Below are 25,084 nucleotides of genomic sequence, written 5' to 3' on the forward strand. Positions count from 1 at the left end.
ATTCATCTGACTGCCATTTATAAGCAGCACAGTTATAGACACTGCGGGCTTCTAAACAAGAGAATAATTCTATGGAGGTGTGTCACAAGTTCTCATTGTTTGAGGTCCATCCCTCTTGCATTTTCCACCGATCACAATAATTAAAGAAGCTCTCCTCCCATCAAAGCACTTATGCAACTAGTGAGTTGTTGTGTCCAGTGTCGTGAAACCGAAGTCACTGGCACTTGTGTGTCCAGTGTCCTGAACCCTGAAGCCACTCCGGCGTTAGGCACACAGATCTTGGATACTGGTTCAGCTATCTGAGTATCCCGTGTAACTGGACTGTTCTATTAGTCTCTGAATCATCCCTGACTGAGACTCCTTGTTAGTAACCATTCTACTCGAGGATCCTAAACCTAGTAATCTGAAAGGCGCTTGAGTCCTATCCGTATCTACATTTCTGACCCCTGTCTCAAGACCTTCACAACCTTATTGTTGCAAAACACTGATGGCATTAAAGAATGTCTAAACTAGTGAAGGTTCCAGTGAGCTTTGGGGCCATAATCTGGAAGTTGAAAGAACATCATTTCACCACCAGGTGCTCCGCACAAGATTTCAGACAGAGGAGTGAAAATAATTATCTGAAATGTTGTCCAAGACAGGGCTGTGGAGTCGGTAAGCCAAACCTGCGACTCCGACTCCTCAATTTCCCTTCCACCGACTCCACGACTCCGACTCCACAGCCCTGGTCCAAGAGCCAGTAACCACCTGTGGAGATCTACAGAAAGACCTGGAATCAGCACATACAATTGTTCCAAAGAAAACAATATGCGATGCACTCAAGTTCCATGGACTGTATGCACGGTCACCATGAAAGACTCCACTGCTGAACGAAAAGCATGTTCAAGCACGATCATCAACATTTAGACAAGCCTGTGAAGTACTGGGAGAATATTGACTGGTCAGATGAGACCAAAATTGAACTCTTTGGATGTCATAATGCACAGCAGGTTTAAAGGCCAAAAGGCACGGCATATTCAGCACCCCCCCCCAAAAAAAACAAAACAAAAAAAAAAAAAAACACACCAGCAGTGAAGTTTGGAGGTGGAACATCATGGTGTGTGGCTGTGTTTTTTTAGCATATGGCACTGATAAATGTCATATCCTTGAAGTAAGGATGAATGGACAAATGTACCGAGACATTGTTGATAAAAATCTGCTGTAATCTACCAGGATTTCGAAGATGAAATGAGGTTAGACATTTCAGTAAGACAGTGATCCCAAACACACAGACAAGGAAACTATCTGTATTGGTTTCAGAGAAAGAAAATAAAGCTGCTACAATGGCAGAGCCAATCAGCAGACTTGAATCCAATAGAAAACGTATGGAAGAAACTAAAGCTCAGAGTTCATAGAAGGAGCACACGGAGTCTTCAGGATTTGAACAGTGTTTGTATCGAAGAATGGGCCAAAATCACACCTGAGCAATGCCTGTGACTAGTTTCTCCATACAGGAGGTGTCTGGGAGCTTTCAACACCAACAAAGGCTTTTGTACGAAGTACTAAGGAGGTTGTCCACTGCTTTTACACTGATGGCCTATCGTTAAGACAAGTCATAAATGTCTGATCTGCATGGGTCCAACACCCTTCAACCCGCCAATCAGCTGTTATCGGTGACTGTGGCCGCCGGCTGGAAGAACTTACTTACTGAGCTGGCCATCTACCTGTAGTGGCTAGGGTTTGTTACTGCACATCCGCCTCCGATTGACTTCAGTAAGCGTGTTTTTCTCCGTGTCATTTCTCTTTATTACACGTAACTTAATTAATGGACATCTATTGCTTGTTTTCTTTGCCTGTGCAGACTGGGTGGGTTGTTCTCAACATCTGGTGAGAATGTCATGTCATTAGCACCTTTTGAAATATTTATTTAGAAAATTGGTGACATGTTCAATACATACAGAATTCACCATTCACAATAGATAGATGAGGGAGGTCACAGCTCACCACCTTCCTCCTCTTGTACAATGACTGATGATATATATAAGGCTACCCTTAAAGAAACCTCATTAGCATGGCAGTCATGTTAATTCTCATTTATTCAGATAATCCTTTTTATTTTGGAAAACTGCTTATTTGTGTATTCTTTCAACAATACAAGAAGAATCTGCTCGACTTTTAAAGGGGATGTCTCCTTGCAGACATTTCACTTGCTCCACAACTGCTGAGGAATGTTAATTTAATGGACTGGTCATGGCGTCTTTCCAATAAAGCGGCACATTCCCTATCCATTTCGTGTAGACTGATTGCCGGCCATTTAGGGCTGTATCGTGTAGGGGTACATTATCTTCGGCATTGAAAAGAGTCTCGTAACGATTGGTTTTGATTATGGATATCTTTGCTCCCAAGACCCATTTTTCCAAATGTCGCCACCTGGGCTCCTACCTTATCCTTCTATATAAGTATTTGCAATAGCACTTCTGGAATAAAAGTTTATGTACTGTTGAGTATCACTACTGCATATCCTTATCTGCACTTTTTTATACGTTTTTGTTACTGTTTGTCAATTTTGCTAATAAAGTTTGTATGTACTTTTCAAACATACACTATCCCCTTCTCCTTTTTGTTATGTTTATTTTGGAGTGTTATTTCTTTAGTGGAGTGTACCTTCTTGTACCTTGCTCACAATCTACTATGAGGCTGGGCCTATGTATATTAAGGTGTTATCAGTCATTGTACAGGAGGAGGAGGTGAGCTGTGATGCCATCTATAGTGAATGGTGATTCCTGTGTTATTAATCCTTTTACACGAAGCAGAAGAGGTTGGCTGTGACATCACCTATTGTGAATGGTGAATCCTGTGTTAGCTACTGTATTTAGAGGTGTTATCAGTCATTGTACAGGAGGAGAAGGTGAGCTGTGACATCACCTATTGTGAATGGTGAATCCTGTGTTAGTTACTGTATTTAGAGGTGTTATCAGACATTGTACAGGGCAGAGGAGGAGGTGAGTTGTGATATCACCTATTATGAATGGTGAATCCTGTGTTAGTTACTGTATTTAGAGGTGTTATCAGACATTGTACAGGACAGAGGAGGAGGTGAGTTGTGATATCACCTATTGTAAATGGTGGATCCTGTGTTAGTTACTGTATTTAGAGGTATTGCCTTTCATTTCGGTGCTAACGGTGATAATAATAATAAATTTTATTTCTATAGCGCCGACATATTCCGCAGCACTTTATTTACACTGTGATGATAACGAGACTGCTGAAAAATCTTAAACTTGAAGTTGGAGTCTTATTGTTGGCATAGTGGCCAGAGTCTCTCTTTTCTTTAACACATGACATGCACAAAAGCCAAAATGAAAGCATAGTTGATGATTTATATTATGGACAACGTGGCAGAACAGGGCAGCTGTAATTGTCTTTGTTTTCTATTCACAGATTACAGCTTTTGCCGAACCGGAGCGTGGACAACCATGTAATGCCTGCGGTGACCGCTGTCCTGGATTGGCCTTGCATCAGTGGAGGTAAGAAAGGTTCCTTTTATCACAATACTTGTAAAAAAACAGAATTCATGCATTAGAGCGCCATGATCTGAACTCTAAAAGAGAAAAGAATTGGTTCTATTGTGGCTCGACTCGCATAGCGTCTGAAGAATAGAAATAATTCTGAGATCCTGAAGCTATTTCCCCACACCCATACTTGCTGGAGAGACGTTCTCACCTCCTTTTTAATATTAGGGATGCAACCAATCAAAGTTTGGTCTTCTCTCTCTCTAGGGGCCCTATAGCTGCCACATTGGCGACCTCTTCGGTACGGACGCCCTTTAACCCAATGTGTCAACGAAACAGTGATTAAGTTATCTGGGTGCAATGCATTTCTAGCTTGCTGAAGCTGAATGATGGCCGTTTATTCTGCATTCTTCATTTTTTGTAACGTTTTGCAAAGATTTTTCTAAAAAGAACAATAAGGTCAGGGGGTGTTTTTGAAAGTGGCAAAATGTGCGGCAATGGGAGTAGTAGTAATGATGCCAAAGGTGACGGCATAATTCATTATCTCTGTATTTGAAATGCGGGACTTCAGGAGTGAATCGCCGCAGGAACGCTCACGCGCTCACACTGACTTTCTTGGTTATATAGGGGCGCGCTTTACTGCAAACTGGCTGCAGACAAAATATTGCTTTTGCGGAAAGTAACGCTGATAAAAAGTAACAATGTAAAATATCATATCGAGCTGATGTTCTTGTTTAATTAAACACGAATGAACATAGCGGAGTTAGTATGGGGCTACACGGCGACTTTGGCCGCTACACGGGTCGCACAGCCAATAATGGCTATATGCTGCTGCCAAGTCGCAGCATAGTGCAAGCAAATTGGGTTGAATTGTGACCTGTAAGGAAACACGACACGCAAGTCCCAAAAAGTCCAATAGGGTTACAACTTTTTGTGACTTGTTAGCAGGCTGTTTATACACTTACATTATGCTGTAATGTAGCCGCAGTCTTTGGCCGCATGACTTGTATCGAGTCCATACTCTCCGTATAGCTCCAATAATATAGTTCAGGGCTCTTGCCATAAATCCCATAAACTTAAATTGGGAATGCAGAATGCAAGCCCATCTCAAGATGCCAGGGGGTCCTGGAATCCGTCTTTTCACGTCAGATTAGGGTGGGACTCTTAACCAACAGGCCCATTTGACATATCCTGTAAACATGGAAGCACCCCATTAATATACTTGTTTTATGATATCCAGTTATTGGGACCGAATTGCTAGTTGTATTGAAGTTTTAGATTTAGAAGTCCCAATGTAAACCACTGACACATATTTAGGTGGTAGTTGTCAAAATCATATCCTTTTGCTGTGTAACTGCTGGAGAGCGCTGATATTTCGATGTTTTTTTATATGGTGACATACATGTATTGGTATGAATGAAGCCTATGTTATTTTTCCATAGTCATGACATTTAGCCATATTATGTAGGTATTCACACAAAAAAAACATTGCTTGTAGAGGAGAATGAATGGTACACAGAGTGCCTATAGGTCCATATCAGGCCTGGACTGGCCCACAGAAGAACAGGAGAATCCTCCGGTGGGCCCCCCATGAAGGAGTAGACCACCACCCACTTATATGAGCAGTACTTGGCACAATATACTTTATTTACTATATACAGACTAAGACGCATCTTATTCATTTAACAATCGACCCAGTTTATTGCTATAGAAATTTGTGAATTGAGGATAAAGTCATATTTGCATGTAGCTGAAAAGTGGGGCCCTGAAGTTGATGTCATCGGTGGGCCCTTGGCACCCCAGTCCGACATTGATCCATATTATGATACTGTAGGGATTAGGCGAGCTGCCGTATGGGCTTTTTGATTGCTCCTATCATCCAAATGACTCAATATTATTGGGGCCGTTTGGGCTAAAAGTAGAGTAGATCTGTCCTATGCTTCCCTAGGGTAACCTACTAAGGTCCCTTTCAATGTCCTTCATCAGGCCCGGTTTATGTCTTTGCTCTGTGTATTGTCATTTATACTAATCAGAATATTTAGTATTTCTAGAGTTTCCGGGTCTAAGATTCTGACTGTTCAAATAAAAAGTTTATTTGCTTAGCAAAACTGCCTTAAATTCATTGTGTGCACCTGTCACCATGTATAAACAGTCTCCGAATCTAGGAAGTAGAGGATTGTCAGAGTTTCATGTATTGTGTCCATTGCAGAACTTCTCCATTTTTTTTTTTTTTCCCAATCTTTCACTCTGCCTCATCCTGTCTAATTGGTACTGGAAATATTTGGGAAAAGATGCCTCGGCCTAGTCTGAATAGTTGGCATCAGTGATATTATATATTATTATATTATTATTTTATTATTATTATTAGGGGTCCCGCTACGAAGATTAGTTTTTTCTATCGTAGTGTAGCAAGTCTTCATCATCTCAATGGATAGTCCATAATTATCACGGACTCTGGAGGTCCTACAGAACATAGATCAATACTTTTTATGGTTCTCCGCAATTACTAATGGGGGTGGCATTTTGGCATTGGGCAAGGTTTAACCCACGGCGCCCGACAACGCTACGTAATCTGCTCCAATTTATGACGAAATTTCTCTTTTAAAGGGGTTTGACTGGTTTACAACTACAAATCATATAGAGAAAAGCCTGGCCTAGCACGGCCATTCCTCCCGGCTCTTTTGGCCTTGAGCTGATAACCCTGTTGCTAACGGCAGCGCTCGCATAGCAACCAACCGGTCTGGTATTTCTCAGCTGACACTTGGCCGAAATGTTTAATTCTGATAGCAAAATGTCTACCTTTACTGTGAACACAACCCCTACATATGTTTTCTGGCGTGTGTATGTGACTCGACTGGCGGCAAAAGTTGATTAATAAGCCTTAATGCGGCCTGTGAGGCACCACACTGTGAATGGTAGCAGGGTTCGTACCATCCCTGGCGCATTTTCCTTTAATCGGCCTCAGAACGAGCTGACTAATTATATTAATTTCTCTAGGAATACAAATGTTACAGCGTGTTCTTGTAAGGAAAAGGCGGCCTCCCGCTGATTGGGGCCTTCTGCCTCTTCTTTGTGTCTGAATATGGAGAACATCCTGCGGATCATTAATTTATGGTCGGTATATTCAGGTATATAGCACACGGCATAACTACATATTGTTTCTATCCTGACACACAAGCGCCCCCCGTAGGGCGGAAGAGCCTTAAAGGGATAGTGCATGGCGGGAGAATTGCATAACTAGTAATTCCTTTATTCTTTTTTTTTTCTTTTCATTGTTGCTGGAAACACTTCTTTTGCAGAGATAAGTGATCCATTACTGTATTACTGCACCTTTTCCCCGTGTTAAAGGCATTATTTGGACACCTATATCTACTTGTCCATATTCTGAATATGCTGAAAACGGTGTCCTGTGGAGGTTTTTGTACCTGGATAGGCTGCCATGCGTTTATACAATGGTGCTCTATATGCCCTCCAGATTTCGCTGCCTAAAGAAAAAAAACACATTGTACTCCATGAAAGTCAATAAAGACTGAAAAATTCCATAATTGTATATAGATTCCCAGTGACATAACTTGAAGTTTATGGACCCCAATGCAAAATCTTCAACAGGGACCCCAAGTATCCTGCATCTTTGGTAGTATAGATCTTCTGTGTATCTAGTAGTGGATCTTGGGAACGGGTGCGACTGCAACGTCTTTATCACTCCATATAGTTATGACCTTTAGGCTGTGTGCCCACATAGCGTTTTTTTAAACGCTCAAGAAACGGGTTCTCCTTCCCAGAAAGCGCGCGTTTTTTCTGCACGTTTTTGCCGCGATTTTTCCGCGATTTTTGTGCGTTTTTGATGCATTTTTTTCCCCGCGTCTTTTGGACTGTAGGAAATAGCCAAAAACGCAGACCTAAGCGGAAATTTATGAACATGCTGCGTTTTGTACCGCTAAGCGTTTCCTTAGCGGTAAAAACCACATCCATTGGCACAAAAAGGCCAAAATGCATTTAAATGAATGGGATGCTTCTTTTAAGCGTTTTTGATGCGGTTTGACCCCGAAAAACGCATCAAAAACGCTATGTGGTCACACAGCCTTAAGGTCTGTGTAAATACGTCCATATTGGTACCTATTTGCGTTGAAGGAAAACTTGTCATGCGCCATCTCATGCCATGTGTATGGAGGTGTTCTCCTGTAAAAACACTATTAAGCCTGCATTCACCCCTGTGCACGCTGTCGGGCGCATATACTCAGAACTTCTGCAGCAGACAGTGGCCACAATCAGGATTGATGTTGAGGCTTCCGTCCGCCATAGGGACCCAATTGTTAAGAAACGAGTACCGCATGGTATATATTTCTCTGCAGTAAGCCCTTTGCACAAATTGTTGCTGTTTCCTATGCAGTTAAATAGATGGTAAGCAGACGGAGGCCGAAAAAGCACACATTCGGCCTCCATCTGTTAAATAGGAGCCTGTGGGAAAGTTGCAGCATACATCAAGAAAAGCTCCCAGCGTATACCGAAGGCAAGGTGCACAAATGCAGTGAGCACCTAGATTAAAGGAGAGTTGGGATCAGGAGATCCCTCTCTTTAAACTCAGGGGGTTGGACCAGATGACCCAGGGGGTCCCTTCCAACTATACCATTCTATGATTCTGATTCTATATATCTATGAAAAATGTTATAAACTACTTAGTTTTTCAGTTTTTCTTTTTAAAGGGGATAGTCCAAGAAGTTTGGAGAATTTTCTTTTTACGTTGAAGAAAACAGATGACATTCCAATGCTAAAAATGGACACGCAGTTCAAAAACGGATGGAAATCTGATAAAAAAAAGCAGTGACCAAAATCAGTCTTTTCTTACGAGAAAAAAAAAACTGACTTGTGGTTGACTCCTTACTAACCCTCACCGATCCCCTGAGATTTTGTTGCTTCCCCACCCCCTGTTTGTCTCTAGTTCCTGATCTCCGCACAACTGGAAATGCCCGCTCGGCCAATTACTTTTGGCAGTAGTGACCTGCTTCAACAACTGATTGACCAAAGTGGGCATTTCTGGCCATTTGTGACATGTCAAGACTGGACGTAGAAGTAAAGTCCATGGGGCCTTGATAAACTTTGAACCGCTTGCTCGATGTGGGTGGGTATAGATTCTTTTATTTTATTTTTTTAGATTGGTCTGAGCCCTTTTAAATCTTTTCATCCTCTAGAAGTTATTGTCATTCATGCAGTCACTTTCCCAGCACTACGTTCTAGCAGTTGAGTTTGGTGGCCTATCCTGATTACGATAGGTCTCTTTCTTGAGACAACCTCTTTTTAATTTTTTTTTTTTTTTCATAAACTGTAATTTTTATAACATTTTGTAATATTAACATTAGGGGGTCAATGTTTTTTTTTTTTTTTTTTGTTTTGTTTTTTTTTAAAATGGCTCCCATCCAAAACCTTACGTCGTGAATTTTCTAACTCTCCTGCTGTCAGCACTTTATAGAATAACTTCCCAAACTTGTCCAAGGATTTCATACGGATTTTCTCAATTGAAGGAAATGAAACAGGTCGACCACACCTTTTCCTAAAAGATCCTATTGTTGGCTTTAAAAGCTTCCATCCAAGAGACCAACCCAGCTAGAGACTGTGAGACCGAGTTAAACATTATTTTGGCTTAGCCGGCAGTTAACCCGTCACCGTCTTTTGTGTTCTTGACTAATGAAGTCATTAGGGTGTCTGTTACATAATAACAGCTTGGTTAGGCATCCCATAGGGTTTCGGTATTTAAATGCTTATGCTTGGCTATAGCGTCATCAGCTTAAAAAGAAAACCATCTAGAAGGACATGTGGAACGAATATCCTAAATATAAGTATTGGCTGATGTCACCTCCAGGCGAAGCCATGATCCTGTTGTCAATTGTTCTTTTTGTAATCTTGGGGTATTAGCGGTAATGTAAAAAAAAAAAAAAAAGGTGAATTTTGATCTTGTTTAACACTTTTTAGACGGCAAAAATTAGCAGTAATCCCAACTATAGACTAAGAAACTTGGACGTACACTGACGATAAAGTAACTTTTAGAAAATTTAGAGTGGAGGGCCTGACCTAATACTCCATCTCTCCTTACATTGCATGTCTTTGCCAGCCTGTCTATACAGCCCTATGTTGATTTTGACAATATCCATTTTTTTTTAATTTTTTTTAAACCAAAAATGCCCATTTTTTTTTTTTTTTTAAATTATAATTAATATAAGCACTACCCTTTAAAATCTGTTTTTTTTCCGACAATCTCTTGAAAGACATGACGGTTTTGAAGATACAGCTTATCCTTGAACGTTTTGGGACTTTTATGTGGTTTTTTTTTTGTTTTTTTAAGTGGGGGAAAAAGCATCATCAAATAGTGATGTTGCATTGCACATAACTATTGTAAAACCATAGTATAAGTTTTTGATTTTGGGTGAGGAATTGATACAGGCTCTTTTTTTTTTCTCGTACCATTACCGGTACATGTGAGTTCATCTCTACGAGTTGTGGACCTGGTTTAGTCATTGACCAAGATGTGAAGGGAGCCCAGTGATGAAATATCGATTCCCCAAGGGCCAGTTTTCCTTTGACACTTGAAGGATGTGTGGTTCGGTGCCGGGCCCCCATTGGAAAAGGCTCTTTAGCGAAACTGCGCTGTCGGGGTAGGAGCACGGAGCAACCGGGAGCTAAGCACATGATACTTGCACTTTGTATGTAGCATCTCTAAATTTTGACCAAACTTCATGATTCTAATGTTTATTTTGAACAGCATATTTTGTAAGGATTTGTACTGATCACTTTTTTTAATGCACCAGTCACTTTCTGAACATTTGGCTCTGCAAAACCCTGTGATATTCACAGTGGCAATTCATTAATCCACATTGAAACACCTGCACTATGCACTTTATATTTCATTGTGGATGAATAGCCCTCTACATGGATATTCAGATAGCATTAACACATCACTTGATTGCTTTATTTGATTAGAACTTATACTGAAATATTATTTGTGCATACTAGTATAATTACTTTTCATGATTTATTCCCATGCTCATGTGTTGCTTCATGTTCCTTGAGATTGATATATTTTTAATCCTTTTTTGTCTTTATTTTTTTTATAATCTAAATAAAGATTTATATTTTATCTTTACACATTGCAATTTATCGTCTGGCCTCATTACATCACTTGAAGACGTGTGTACATATTTCTGGGATATGTATGGTGTGGTAGCATTGGTTTTCAGCACCTGGGGCAAGGCAGGTATTGTGCCTCTTTAACCAGGCAGGAGTAATGCCCTTTGTCTCCCCCTTCAGTTCCCATCACACTTTAAAAATAATACCCCTTGGGCACTGGTGGACACAGACAGGAAAGGTCACCTGTGCAAGAACAATATGAGCCCTTTGCAGCCCAAGAGCTCCTAAAAATGCAAAGTTGCACCTGCTTTGGACGTAGAAATGGGCTCCCTTATCTCTTCAGCCCCAGTGCGGCCGCACAGGTTGCACCAATGATAATGTCCATCCCTGCCCCTGAGTGCCCCCTTAGTACACCCTTAAAGTGAATCTGTCACCTCATATTTCCGATATGACATTCGGCCACCGCCATCAGGGGCTTATCTATAGCATTCTGTAATGCTGTAGATAAGCCCCCGATGTAACCTGAAAGAGAAGAAAAACAAGTTAGATTATACTCACCCAGGGGCGGTCCGGTCCGGCGCCTCCCATCTTCTAGCGCTGACGTCCTCCTCCTTACTTCTGCTGCCACATTGCAGCTCCCTGCTTGGAGTGTAGCAGAGCACCTTTGGTGGCTCCATGCTTGCAACACGAAACGTGCTGGGAGGCGGGTGGAGTTAGAATACATAAAAGAGCGGGAAGGTTTAGGATTAGAGGTCAGTCAGTCATAGAGTCACTCGGTGAGGAGTGAGGAAAGAAGATCCCTGAGAGAGGGATGGAGGAAGGAGGTGCTGCAGTAGATCTCAGTGACCTGGGTCTGCTGGCACGGGAAAGGAAAGAAGGAGAAAGACATTGAACCGAAACCTGATCTTCCATAAGAAGGATAGACTAGTACGGAACTAAGGAGTAAAAGGGAACAGAGGATGTGGGTTAGGAGAGAACCCTGCCTAGAAGTTCTAAGTGCAAGGTCGGGGCCCGGTCCCCGAGATTGTATGGACACTAATGGTTCTACAGCAGACACCGGTGGAGTAGTGAGTTGTAAATGCACTACTCCCATCTAAGACTTGGGGACACAACAGCAACTTGGATAGTGAGCCGGGACTCAGGAGTAAGGAGTCCCCGAAGTAGGATACAGCTGTCTGCCGTGCAAGTAGAGTTCTTGGGAACATCTGTCAGGAAGCACTCCAGTGTAACTCAGTACTGGAAGTACTTCACACTTAAAGGCGCTATAGAGGAGACGTTCAGAAAGGCACATGTTGGCGGAGCGTTGGAAGGGAGCATTCCATCTGGCCTGGAGGTTGATTGAGTCCCTGACCCGGAGGACACAGCACGGAGGCAGGCACCTGTGTGTACTACAGACTGTGAGTAAAGCTTTGGAACTACAAGCCTGGTGTCCTCCATTGATTCTTGCGCCAACACACCCAGCACTGCTACATCTGGGTACCAGCTTCTACACTGCTTGTGCCTCTCTCTACACTGCCCTGGGGCTACAGCTCCACCTGTGGGGAGCTTCACCATCTTGGCTGCAAAACACCACCAGCCCCAGAAGATCTGCACGCAGCGTCGGCTCAACATCTCACTTGCCGAACACCACAGGTGGCGTCACAAACTTTTCCATTAACTACATTCCACCATTCAAACTTCCCCTGTTAATTGGGCGCCCAGGGCCACGGACCGGGTCACCGCTGCTGTGACACATCCCGCCAGCCCGGTACCGAGTACCCCACGGCCCTGGGAGGGCGACCCACTAGCACATGCATCACAAACATAGTGAAGTAATTGTCCCACCTGCGTCGTAACGCCGGCAACTTGTACCTACTGAGGCCTACAGGACGGAGGTTTTATGACCGCTGCTTTACCGCAGGATCCAATTGTATCCACCAATACAGTTCAAATTGGCACTTGCTTGAAGATCCAGGGTAACCGGACAGAGGTCCGAACATGTGCACTGCCCATATTGACTTTAGTGACACCATTTCATAGGGTTGCAACATTTGAAAAAGATAGTATTTTATGGTTTGTTTTTTTTTCTCTCTTTTTGAAATTTTGCAGCCAGGGCAATTGCCCCTGTGGCTTCCTTCCCATGCAACGCCACTATAGGGTCCTCAAGATGAACCACTGTTTATAAGATTGTGGCCTTCGTAAAAATTAGTCGTCAGCCGCCATTCCTAGAAACAGATATATGAAGTAAAAAATAAAAAAAAATAGCTTTCACTGCTGATCTTGACTAGGATGAACCCTCTGTCTCCTTTCCAGCCTTAGTAACAGATTCCCGCTGTGCCGTACCCCCCGAGCGCGGTGAAAGGTTGCATTGTACACACAGCTCAAACCTCATACAATGCAGTGACCGCCTCTGTGGCCGGTTCCTGGGTTTTCCATCTAATCTGATCTGCATTACATTGGGTTTTGTGTTAACAAGCTTAAGAGTTAAAGCCATCAGGGAGTTTAGCTATGCGAATAGTCATTACAGTGTATTTTTTGCATAATGTCCTGTTGACTGGAAGCCAGTAAAAGTGTTCTCTGCAGAGAATGGACTCAAGTAATTTACAGCCTCTTCCTAATGCAATTACTACGAATTCCCCTGCCTATAAATGGTGATAAATTGGCTTCTTCGTAAGGACAAGACCCTGTTTGCAACCCCTAGAAAGCATTCCCCTGCAGTGCATCCCCGTTGTTGGAACTTTTACAAGTACAAACATTATTATGCTATGACTTTTCTCTGTTAACCCTCTTTTTTTTCTTTTTTGTCCGGGATGCTTTATGGGAATCTTTTTTTCTTTTATACGAATATTTCCCAATGTCGTTTCTCAAAACTTGTAAAAAAGAGAGGCCGCGGATTACAGCAAAGTTTATTTTTCGAAGATTTTTTTTTTTTTTTGTAACAAGCGGCTAATCTGCTACAGGCAATCTCAATAGAGTCCTAAATGTATTCATTAGCACCAGGATCAACTTCTGAATAGACCTTTGTGTTCCAGTCTGATTATAGCATTGAGAAAAGCTTCTTGTGTAATGTTGGTAACACATTCGGGTCCCCCTGCGCAGAATAGATCACTGTTTGTATACACCGCGTACACACATTTTAATCCATTTTCTGACTATGAACCTATATCCCCCCCCCCCCCATCTTCACTTCATTGCTTAGATATTTTTAACTTGTTACAAGCCCTACGCTGGCCATATACATCAACAAAAGTGATTACTGTACTTCTAGTTCTGGGCAGGCACTGTGCATTTTAGGAAGTGAGGAACAGGAAGTTCCAGCACCTATAATACTGGCATGAATCTAAGGCCGGGGTCACACTAGAGAGGAACACGGACGAGTGAGAGGCGTTAAAGCGCGCATTACACACGGACCAATGATTCTCTATGGGGCAGCTCCCAACAGCCGTATATTTCTCGGGCGTATTCTACGGTCCGTGCAAATCGCAGCATGCTGCGATTGTCAGCGTACTACGCCCGTAATACGCCAATGCAAGTCTATGGGTGCGCTAAAAATACGCATTACACACGGACCACACATGTGACTTGCGAGAAATACGCACCAGGTGTCTTTTACAAAAGCCGGCAATTCAGTGCGTGATACAGTAAACTCACACTGACAGGTTTAATAAAGAAACGAAAGAATAGATATAGACACATAGAATACACATATACAAAATATATATACATATATATATGTGTGTGTGTGTGTATATATATATATACAGTGCCTACAAGTAGTATTCAACCCCCTGCAGATTTAGCAGGTTTACACATTCGGAATTAACTTGGCATTGTGACATTTGGACTGTAGATCAGCCTGGAAGTGTGAAATGCACTGCAGCAAAAAAGAATGTTATTTCTTTGTTTAATTTTTTTTTAAATTGTGAAAAGTTTATTCAGAGGGTCATTTATTATTCAACCCCTCAAACCACCAGAATTCTGTTTGGTTCCCCTAAAGTATTAAGAAGTATTTCAGGCACAAAGAACAATGAGCTTCACATGTTTGGATTAATTATCTCTTTTTCCAGCCTTTTCTGACTATTTAAGACCTTCCCCAAACTTGTGAACAGCACTCATACATGGTCAACATGGGAAAGACAAAGGAGCATTCCAAGGCCATCAGAGACAAGATCATGGAGGGTCACAAGGCTGGCAAAGGGTACAAAACCCTTTCCAAGGAGTTGGGCCTACCTGTCTCCACTGTTGGGAGCATCATCCGGAAGTGGAAGGCTTATGGAACTACTGTTAGCCTTCCACGGCCTGGACAGCCTTTGAAAGTTTCCTCCCGTGCCGAGGCCAGGCTTGTCCGAAGAGTCAAGGCTAACCCAAGGACAACAAGGAAGGAGCTCCGGGAAGATCTCATGGCAGTGGGGACATTGGTTTCAGTCAATACCATAAGTAACGTACTCCACCGCAATGGTCTCCGTTCCAGACGAGCCCGTAAGGTACCTTTACTTTCAAAGCGTCATGTCAAGGCTCGCCTACAGTTTGCTCATGATCACTTGGAAGACTCTGAGACAGACTGGTTCAAGGTTCTCTGGTCTGATGAGGCCAAGATCGAGATCTTTGATGCCAACCACACACGTGACGTTTGGAGACTGGATGGCACTGCATACGACCCCAAGAATACCATCCCTACAGTCAAGTATGGTGGTGGCAGCATCATGCTGTGGGGCTGTTTCTCAGCCAAGGGGCCTGGCCATCTGGTCCGCATCCATGGGAAGATGGATAGCACGGCCTACCTGGAGATTTTGGCCAAGAACCTCCGCTCCTCCATCAAGGATCTTAAGATGGGTCGTCATTTCATCTTCCAACAAGACAACGACCCAAAGCACACAGCCAAGAAAACCAAGGCCTGGTTCAAGAGGGAAAAAATCAAGGTGTTGGAGTGGCCTAGTCAGTCTCCTGACCTTAACCCAATTGAAAACTTGTGGAAGGAGCTCAAGATTAAAGTCCACATGAGACACCCAAAGAACCTAGATAACTTGGAGAAGATCTGCATGGAGGAGTGGGCCAAGATAACTCCAGAGACCTGTGCCGGCCTGATCAGGTCTTATAAAAGACGATTATTAGCTGTAATTGCAAACAAGGGTTATTCCACAAAATATTAAACCTAGGGGTTGAATAATAATTGACCCACACTTTTATGTTTAAAATTGATTAAAATTTAACTGAGCAACATAACTTTTTGGTTTGTAAGATTTATGCATCTGTTAATAAATCCTGCTCTTGTGTGAAGTTTGAAGGCTCGAACTTATTTGCATCTTATCAAACCTGCTAAATCTGCAGGGGGTTGAATACTACTTGTAGGCACTGTATATATATACATACATGTCATTGTGACAAACATATATATATATTTATATTTCACAGAGTTCTTCATAGCAGAATAGCCGCTAATTCAATTGCCGGCTTCTATCAAAGCATTCCCCAACCCGACATGAAATGACACATGGTTTACACTCAGTAAAGCATTTCATTTCTTGTTTTTTTATATGTCCCTGACTAATAATTAGATGAGGGTTTGTGTGCTAAATTAGGGAGTTGTAGTTGTTATTTTAAGGGGTTAATTCGTTGTTAAAAAATGCGTGGGCTTCCCATTGCCCTGTAGTGGTGGCGAATGGGTTAATCTAACAAAGGGTTAATGTCACCATTCGATTGTAAGGTGACATTAACCCTTTGTTAGATTAACCCATTCGCCACCGCTACAGGCCAATGGGAAGCCCACACATTTTTTAACGAATTAACCCCTTAAAATAACAACTACAACTCCCAAATTTTGCACACAAACCCTCAGTCAGGGACATATAAAAAAACATGAAATGAAATGCTTTACTGAATGTAAACCATGTGTCATTTCATGTCGGGTTGGGGAATGATTTGATAGAAGCCGGCAATTGAATTAGCGGCTAACCTGCTATGAAGAACTCTGTGAAATTTAAATCTATATGTTTGTCTCAATGACGTGTGTGTGTGTGTGTGTGTGTGTGTGTATATATATATATATATATATATATATATATATACATTCTATGTGTCTATATCTATTATTTCATTTCTGTTAGAAACCCTGTCATAGGGCTCCGTTATATGTCCATTTTGCAAGGCGGTGAGAAAATCTCGCCATACGGATGCAGACATGGGCAAAATACACGACCACACCTTGCTTACGGATGACATACGGAGCACTATTTAGGGGTCATTCATCCGTATTACGCCTGTAAACTACGGACCGTATTTTGCATCGGTTAGTGTGACCCCGGCCTTTTATAGAGAAATTGCACACTCTAAAAGAGTGGATAGTAACTTGCACAGTGTGAGAACTGGGGCAATTCCTGGACATTTGACTAGTATGTTTCAACTTGGTGTGAAGGGGCAGACTTTCAAATAGTTTTGTCATCCTGATTCTGTGAACATTTTGGCTAGTTAAAAAGTAAACTTTTATTTTATATTTTTTTTAAAATACTTTTGTCCAACATGGAAAATGGATTGCCTTTATTCCTGTAAAAAAAAATAAAAAATTGTCTTGCAAAAAGTCTGCTTTTCAAAAGTTTATTTGGCTGCATTGATAACAGCATACTCATTTGGAGTACAGATGATGGCAGTGATGGGTCATCGCCTGTCTCCTCCTCTGTCCTGTTTATCAGAACGATCTCCTGCAGCAGCTTATCCCCAGAGTTTGGACACAGGCAGACAAGCGGATTTTCGGCCTTGTATGAGCCAACAAAACATCGGATCCCACCCGGCCCTGTGTTATGCTACGAGGCTGTGCACATGGTCGAATTATTTCATCAGACCGTGTCTGTCCGAGGAAAAAGATCGCTGAGTGCCAGCGTTTTGGATCGTGATCAGCCATGCAAGTCAATGAGTGCGTGGAAAATCTCAGACCGCACTCTGATGATATCACTCGTATGAAAGAATCTACTGCCGTGTGCACCTGCCCTTAGCGTGACTCATCACTGCCATCATCTGTACTCCAAATGAGAACGTGTTGATATAATAAGACTGGGAAAAAGCAGAGGTTTAGAAGCCATTAAAATGCTATTATTACACTATTTAAGACAAATCTTGCAAAATGTTATAACTTTCCATGCTGGCCACAATGATTTAGTTGCTCTTTAAATGCTGGAATGGGACTATGCCTTTTCTCCTTCGTCTCATTGGGGGACACAGAGACTGTGGGGACACAGAGACTGTGGGTGTGTGCTACTGCCGTCTGGAGGCTGACACTAGGCATACAAAAAACAAGTTAGCTCCTCCTCCACCGCATACACCCTCGCCCCTATAGCGGGCGGAAACCATTTTTTTGCTTAGTGTCTTTGGAGGCACACGCAGTCTGGTTTCTCCAGACTAGGTTTCTTTTTCGGTTCTCACTATGAAGAGGAGATAGGGGCGACGGATCCTATAGAAAGGGTCCGATCTCCCCAAACCATCAACGGGTGAGCACGCGTTGAGCATCGCTCCGCGTATCCTTTCCCGCACCGAGGGACACCTCTGGGACTTTTCCCCAGACATCTATTTTTCGTGTTTGTTATTTTTTGAAGACGAGAAGGGGCAACGCATCCTATAGAAAGGATCCGATTTCCCCAAACCAGCAACGGGCGACTACGTGCGAGAGTCCCTCCACGTCTCCTCTCCCGCGACGTGGGACACTATGCCAGACTTAGCCCTGTCCACCCCTAGGTATGGAAACCATGGGCTTGCACACGGGCACAAGACTAGTCTGTGCGCCCCCACTGCTCCACCAACGCTTGACGGCGGTGCTGCACGGCGGCGGACGGTCCCTCTCCTCGCCCCTACAGGGCAGACGGAGTTAGGATGCCTGCACCGTCCAAGAAGGAGACTAGCAGGTGCGGAGGGCCCTGGGCGCAGAGTCAGGTGGACCACCCCCCCAAAACCCCCCCAAACCCCCCCCCAATACCTGGGGCAGAGCGGGCAGTGGCTGCACAGGAGGTGGAGGAGAGGACGTCGCTGGGGCCCGGCGTTTGGACCCCAGGTGGGTAGCGCCATTAATTTAGCCCGCGGCTTCGGCCTAGGCCGCGGGCGGAAGTGGGTGGCAGCGCTCCGGCCGCGTCTTAGGCGGCGTCGCTTCGGCGCCCCCCGTCCCCGGTATCGGCGTTACAGGATCCGGGGCGGGGGGTATCGTAATTTAGGCCGCGGCTCCGGCCTGATCCGCGGGCGGAAGTCCCGCCCTCAGTGCGGCGTCCGTCGGCGTCACCGGATAAAATGGAGTCCCCGATGGCAGTCCGGGGTAGGCCGCAGGAGCTTACCGCAAAGCGCGGCAGTCCCCGGAGACCGCCACCAACGCAGCTGGAGGGGCCTCCCACGGCAGGAGCCGGGAAAAGGACTACAGAGGGGTAAGTGTGACCCCGGCCTGAAGGCCACGCTAGGGCATATAGGGCTCCCCTCTCCTCCGCATTCGCCCTCCTTGAAAAAGGGGAAAAAAAAAATAAATTAAATATAAATATATATATATATATATATATATATATATATATATATATATATATATGAGAATCTATTTATCTATTTATTTTTCTGGCCTTTTTCCAGCAGTATGTCTGGAAAAGGTAAAGCGCACGCATCCTTCTATGCCGCATGCGTTTCCTGTGGGGTTAGATTCCCACGAGCGCAGACCAGTAAATTATGTGAAACCTGTGTCACCGAACGCGCCCAGGAGCCCTCCCCCGCAGCAGAGCCCAGGGGTCCGGAACCCCCAGAGTGGGCGGTATCCCTCTCTCGGTCTATGGTATCATTAACGAAGGCAATTGAGACCCTTCAGGCCCCGTATAGGGGTAGAGATGACGGCTCGCCTGGTTGGGAGGGTTCTGCCTCCTCACATGAGCCGCCAGCCTGCAGGGGCTGCACTCTCTCTAGGCAGGCACATAGGAAGGGAACCCATACTGTGTCGCCAGGCCCCTCCGGTGCTTCAGCATCTGCGAGTGTGGCACCACGCTCGCCGTCACCCCTTTCAGGGAGCGAGCAGAGCTCAGTAGAGGATGTGGAAGAATCCTTGGACCTGGACACCCCAGGGTGCCGGGAGACGGTGGACAGTCTCATTGAGGCTGTCAACCAGACTCTGGGTATTGATGATGAGGTCACCCTAACCGCAGGGCATAAGGTGTCTTTTAAAAAGGCCCGGAAGCCGCGGAGAGTGTTCAGCACTCATCCTGAGTTCGAGGATATAGTGCAGCGGCACCGGGAACGGCCAGACAAGCGTTTTTCAGGACAGAAGACGCTAGGATCAAGATATCCATTTGCGCCAGAGCTCTGTAAAAAATGGGCAGAGTCTCCGGCGGTGGATCCCCCGGTATCCCGCCTGGCCTCGAGATTCCTGTTATCAGTGCCTAGTGGTTCGGCCATCAGGATCCCACGGATCGGCTCATAGAGGGATTAGCGCGCTCGGTATACGAAGCATCAGGATCAGCACTCTTCCCTTCCTTTGCGGCAACATGGGTAGCCAAAGCCATGATGTCCTGGTCGGACTCTTTAAATGAGATCCTGCAGGATAGGGAGTTGCCAGCAGAGGTGGCTGAGATAACAAGTCAGATCGCAATGGCGGGTGACTATCTAATTAATGCATCCTTGGATGCAGCTAATAGCGCAGCACTTGCAGCAGCAAACACAATCGCCATTAGGAGAGCCTTGTGGTTAAGGCTGTGGCGGGCTGATTCGGTGTCTAAAAAATCCTTGACTTCCCTGCCCTTTCAGGGTAACCGACTATTTGGGGAAGAATTGGATAGACTCATTTCGGACGCAACAGGGGGTAAAAGTAGTTTTCTCCCACAACAGAAGACAAGGACGCCATTTCGTCAGCCTCAGGCGCGTTTTCGGGCATTTCGCGCACCCGCGTGGACGGCAACGGCCAGTACCCCCGCTCCTGCGCGCTATAACCATGACAAAGAGCGTCAGGTCACCTACAGGACCAACCCGCTGGGTAGGATGCGAGGGCGTCCGCCCAGATCAAGGGGGGCCAGGTCCCAGAGGCCCTCTACAAAATGACTCGAGAAGTGCGGTACCCGAGGACAGCAGGATTGGCGGTCGTCTGCAACGGTTCTGTCACATATGGGCTGCGGTGGCACGCGACGCATGGGTGACGGAGCTGATATCTTCCGGGTACAAGATAGAGTTTATAAAAAGTCCGCCAACACGATTTTTTTCCCTCCCGGCTTCCCAAGTCAAGGTCTCGGGCAGAGGCATTACGGGGGGCCATCGAAGTGCTGCAGCACAAAGGGGTCATCGTTCCGGTGCCAAGGAGCGAAAGAACCCAAGGGTTTTATTCCAGCCTGTTCGCAGTGCCCAAAAAGGATGGAGCGGTAAGGCCGGTTCTGGACCTAAAGCTACTAAACAGGTTCATCAGGGTCAGGCATTTTCGCATGGAGTCCCTCCGGTCGGTTATATCCTCCATGGAGAAGGGAGAATACCTGGCCTCAATCGATGTTCAGGATGCATATTTACACATCCCTATTTTTCCCCCGCATCAGAGATTCCTACGGTTTGCGGTCGAGGGACGGCACTTCCAGTTTGTGGCGCTGCCTTTCGGTTTGGCCACGGCCCCCAGAATATTCACAAAGGTGATGGCGGTCGCCATGGCCACTCTTCACTCCCGGGGCATTGTGGTGTTGCCATACCTGGACGACCTTCTGGTAAAGGGCCCGTCCCGTCCAGCGTGCGAGGAGAGTGTCACCATCACACTGGATACCTTGTCTCGTCTAGGATGGATGATCAACAGGAAGAAATCATTCCTCACGCCGGCCCAGAGGATTGTTTTCCTAGGGATGATATTCGATACCTCCCAGGGATTGGTAATTCTCCCTCAGGACAAGGCTCGGGCACTCCGACAGGGAGCTCGAAGACTTCAACAGCCAGGCCTCCATACTATCCGATTCGGGATGGGGGTCCTGGGCAGGATGGTGGCAGCGATGGAAGCAATCCCGTTTGCTCAGTTTCATCTCCGCCCCCTGCAGCATGCCCTGTTAGCGGCTTGGGACAGGAGCCCGTTCTCACTCGATCACCCGTGCAGGTTGTCCTCTCAGGTCCGACAGACCCTTCGATGGTGGACATGCGATCGGTCGCTTCTGCAGGGAAAGCTCTTTCCTCCGGATCATTGGTTAGTGATCACGACCGATGCGAGTCTCTCCGGTTGGGGAGCAATCTTCTGCCACCACACGGCACAGGGGCAGTGGTCGCCTCAGGAAGCTCGTCTCCCTATCAATCTGTTGGAGATTCGAGCAATACGGTTGGCCTTGCAGCAGTTCCAACACGTGCTAGCAGGATACCCGATTCGGATTCAGTCGGACAACGCCACGGCAGTGGCGTACGTGAATCACCAGGGGGGCACACGCAGCAGGGCAACCATGCGCGAGGTGGGACATGTGCTCCGCTGGGCCGAGAGGACCCACTCGATGATCTCAGCGGTTCACATTCCAGGCGTCGAGAATTGGGCAGCGGATTTCCTAAGCCGCCAGGACATCACGGCCGAGGAGTGGTCACTACATCCCGAGGTGTTCCAGCAGATTTGCCAGCGCTGGGGAACACCAGACGTGGACTTGATGGCCTCCAGGAAGAACGCCAAAGTGGGCGTGTTTGTCGCCCGGTCTCAGGATCCGCAAGCAATCGCAGCGGACGCATTGGTGATACCCTGGAACCAATTTCGGCTCCCATACTTGTTCCCGCCGTTGCCACTTCTCCCCAGGGTTATCAGGAAGATCAAGAGAGAGGGGGTTCCGGCAATTCTGCTGGCCCCAGATTGGCCCCGACGGGCATGGTACGCGGATCTGGTACAGCTAATCGCAGACGTACCATGGCGGCTACCGGAACGACCAGATTTACTGTCCCAGGGACCGATCTGCCTCCCGAACTTAGGGGCCCTGCGTTTGACGGTGTGGCCATTGAATCTTGGGTGCTGACCCAGGCGGAGTTTGGGCGCGAGGTAGTCGCGACAATGGTAAGGGCCCGAAAGCCAGCCTCGGCAAGGATCTATTATAACACTTGGAAGGTTTTCTTCCAGTGGTGTCGGGAACACGGGGTTCCGCCATTGTCCTTCTCTGTGCCCAACATACTGGCTTTCCTTCAGTCTGGCCTAGACGCAGGTTTGGCGCCAAGTTCCCTTAGAAGACAGATATCGGCCCTGTCGGTCCTGTTTCAGCGAAAGATCGCTACCAATTTGCAGGTCAGAACGTTCCTGCAGGGGGTCGTTCATTTAGTACCTCCCTTCAGAGCACCATTGGAGGCCTGGGATCTTAATCTGGTCCTGTCGGTACTACAGGAGGCTCCGTTTGAGCCACTACAGGATGTTTCATTGGCATATCTATCCAGAAAGGTTGTGTTCCTGGTAGCCATAACATCCATTAGGCGAGTATCGGAGTTGGGAGCGTTATCTTGTAGAGCCCCTTTCCTGACCTTTTTTAAGGACAAGGTAGTCCTTAGGCCTCCGCCACCTTTTTTACCAAAGGTGGTGTCCTCGTTCCATATTAATGAGGACATTGTGCTGCCTTCTTTCTGTCCAGCGCCAGTTCACAGGGTGGAAAAGGCGCTCCACACATTGGATCTGGTAAGAGCTCTCAGGAGATACGTGTCGAGGACAGCACCTTTCCGCCAGACGGATTCGTTGTTTGTGATCCCCGAAGGGCGCAGGAAGGGCCTCGCAGCCTCACGGTCAACCATAGCCAGATGGATTCGCCTAACCATTCAGGAGGCTTACCGTATTAGAGGCACGCCAGTTCCAGCTGGAGTAAGGGCGCATTCTACTTGGGCAGTGGGCGCCTCGTGGGCGCTTCGGCACCAGGCTTCGGCAGAACAGGTATGCAAGGCAGCAACCTGGGCCAGCCTGCACACTTTTTGTAAACATTACAGTGTGCATACTCAGGCTTCGTCAGATGCGAGCCTGGGCAGAAAAATTCTCCAAGCAGCAGTGGCACACCTTTAAACAGGAAAGCATGCGGCTTGGATCGGTGAGTGTTATCCCACCCAGGGACTGCTTTAGGACGTCCCACAGTCTCTGTGTCCCCCAATGAGACGAAGGAGAAACATGGATTTTTGTGAGTACTCACCGTAAAATCCTTTTCTCCGAGACGCTCATTGGGGGACACAGCACCCACCCTGATAGCCGGTTGGCTCATACTTATTATTTAACATATTTTCTTGTTTAAGACAGGGTGATCCTTTTTTCAGACATATGATTTATTGCATTAAGGCTAATTTTTGTATGTCCTCCTACTGCTTTTGCACTAAACTGGTTTCCGCCCGCTATAGGGGCGAGGGTGTATGCGGTGGAGGAGGAGCTAACTTGTTTTTTGTATGCCTAGTGTCAGCCTCCAGACGGCAGTAGCACACACCCACAGTCTCTGTGTCCCCACAGTCTCTGTGTCCCCCAATGAGCGTCTCGGAGAAAAGGATTTTACGGTGAGTACTCACAAAAATCCATGTTTTTAAGAAGTGTTGCTGACCTCCCAGTAAAACAACAAACTTGGACAGCTAAATTCAGCCTTCCCTGTTCTTACTGCCTTCACCAGTCGTCCCCCAATCCTGGCGTTAATGGGATGGAGCTGCAATACCAAACACAACCTATGGACTGGTGTGGCACAGTTTTTTGTTTTTTTTTGGAAGGGGAAAAAAAAGCCATGTTTTTCTTATCTTGGTCAATGTAATAGACATAAAGATTATGGGCATGGACATGTTGTTATATCAGATAAAATGTGTTTGTAGTCATCTTTACTTATGCGGTAGTAGGTCACAATATAGTATTCATGGTTAAGTCATTGCAGAAGGGTTTATGTACCTTTGTTGTCCATAGCAACCAATCGCAGCGCAGCTTTCATTTTACCAGTGCACTTTCTGAAATGAAAGCTGAGCTCTGATTGGTTGCTATGGACAACAAAGACATTTGTGATAAATGAGGCCTACTATCTCGCTTTCTGCATCTGCGCTTCAGTATAAGTCTACCGCACAGATCTTGGGTGACAATAGTGCATGTGTTGTTTTGGTCAGTGGTGATCTACGGCCACTTTGGGGGGAAAATGGACATTTACAGGTCTGGGGGTATTGTTCTTTAAGATAAAGAAGCCAGGAATTCTGTGGACATTGTAAATCATGTCTATAAATCTGAAGAAAGAGGGCAAGGACTCCTAGTAACAGAATTACGGTAGTAACGCTGGTCTCACACAGTGATGGTTTCTATTTTATTTTTTTTTGTTTGTTTTTCATGTATTTTGGTAAAATTTGCATATAAAAAAAACTCTGAAAAGAATAAAATCCATCGTGCTAATTTACCATATATCATGATTAAAGGGGGTTGTCCAGTGAAAAACAAGTTATGACCTATCCGCATGTCCAGTGATAACTTATTGATCCGTAGGTGTCCGACCGCTGGGACCCGCACCCACCAGCAGATCGGGACACTTTTACCCCCCATTAGAATCCTTTTTCATTTCTTATGGGGCTACTTTTTCCATAGA

The 25,084-nt window shown here is 45.5% G+C and overlaps 1 protein-coding gene across 1 annotated transcript in view; it reads left to right on the plus strand.

Annotated features, from left to right (window-relative positions):
- Positions 1-25,084, plus strand: part of PRICKLE2 (prickle planar cell polarity protein 2) — a 280,528-nt gene that overhangs the window by 14,979 nt on the left and 240,465 nt on the right. Inside the window, exon 2 of the mRNA XM_073569766.1 lies at positions 3,421-3,506. Coding sequence (XP_073425867.1) covers positions 3,421-3,506 — 86 coding nt within the window. The remainder of the gene's footprint in view (positions 1-3,420; positions 3,507-25,084) is intronic.

This window comes from Dendrobates tinctorius, unplaced genomic scaffold, assembly GCF_039654945.1.
Source record: "Dendrobates tinctorius isolate UK_male_01 unplaced genomic scaffold, ASM3965494v1 ptg000027l, whole genome shotgun sequence".
NCBI lineage: Eukaryota > Metazoa > Chordata > Amphibia > Anura > Dendrobatidae > Dendrobates > Dendrobates tinctorius.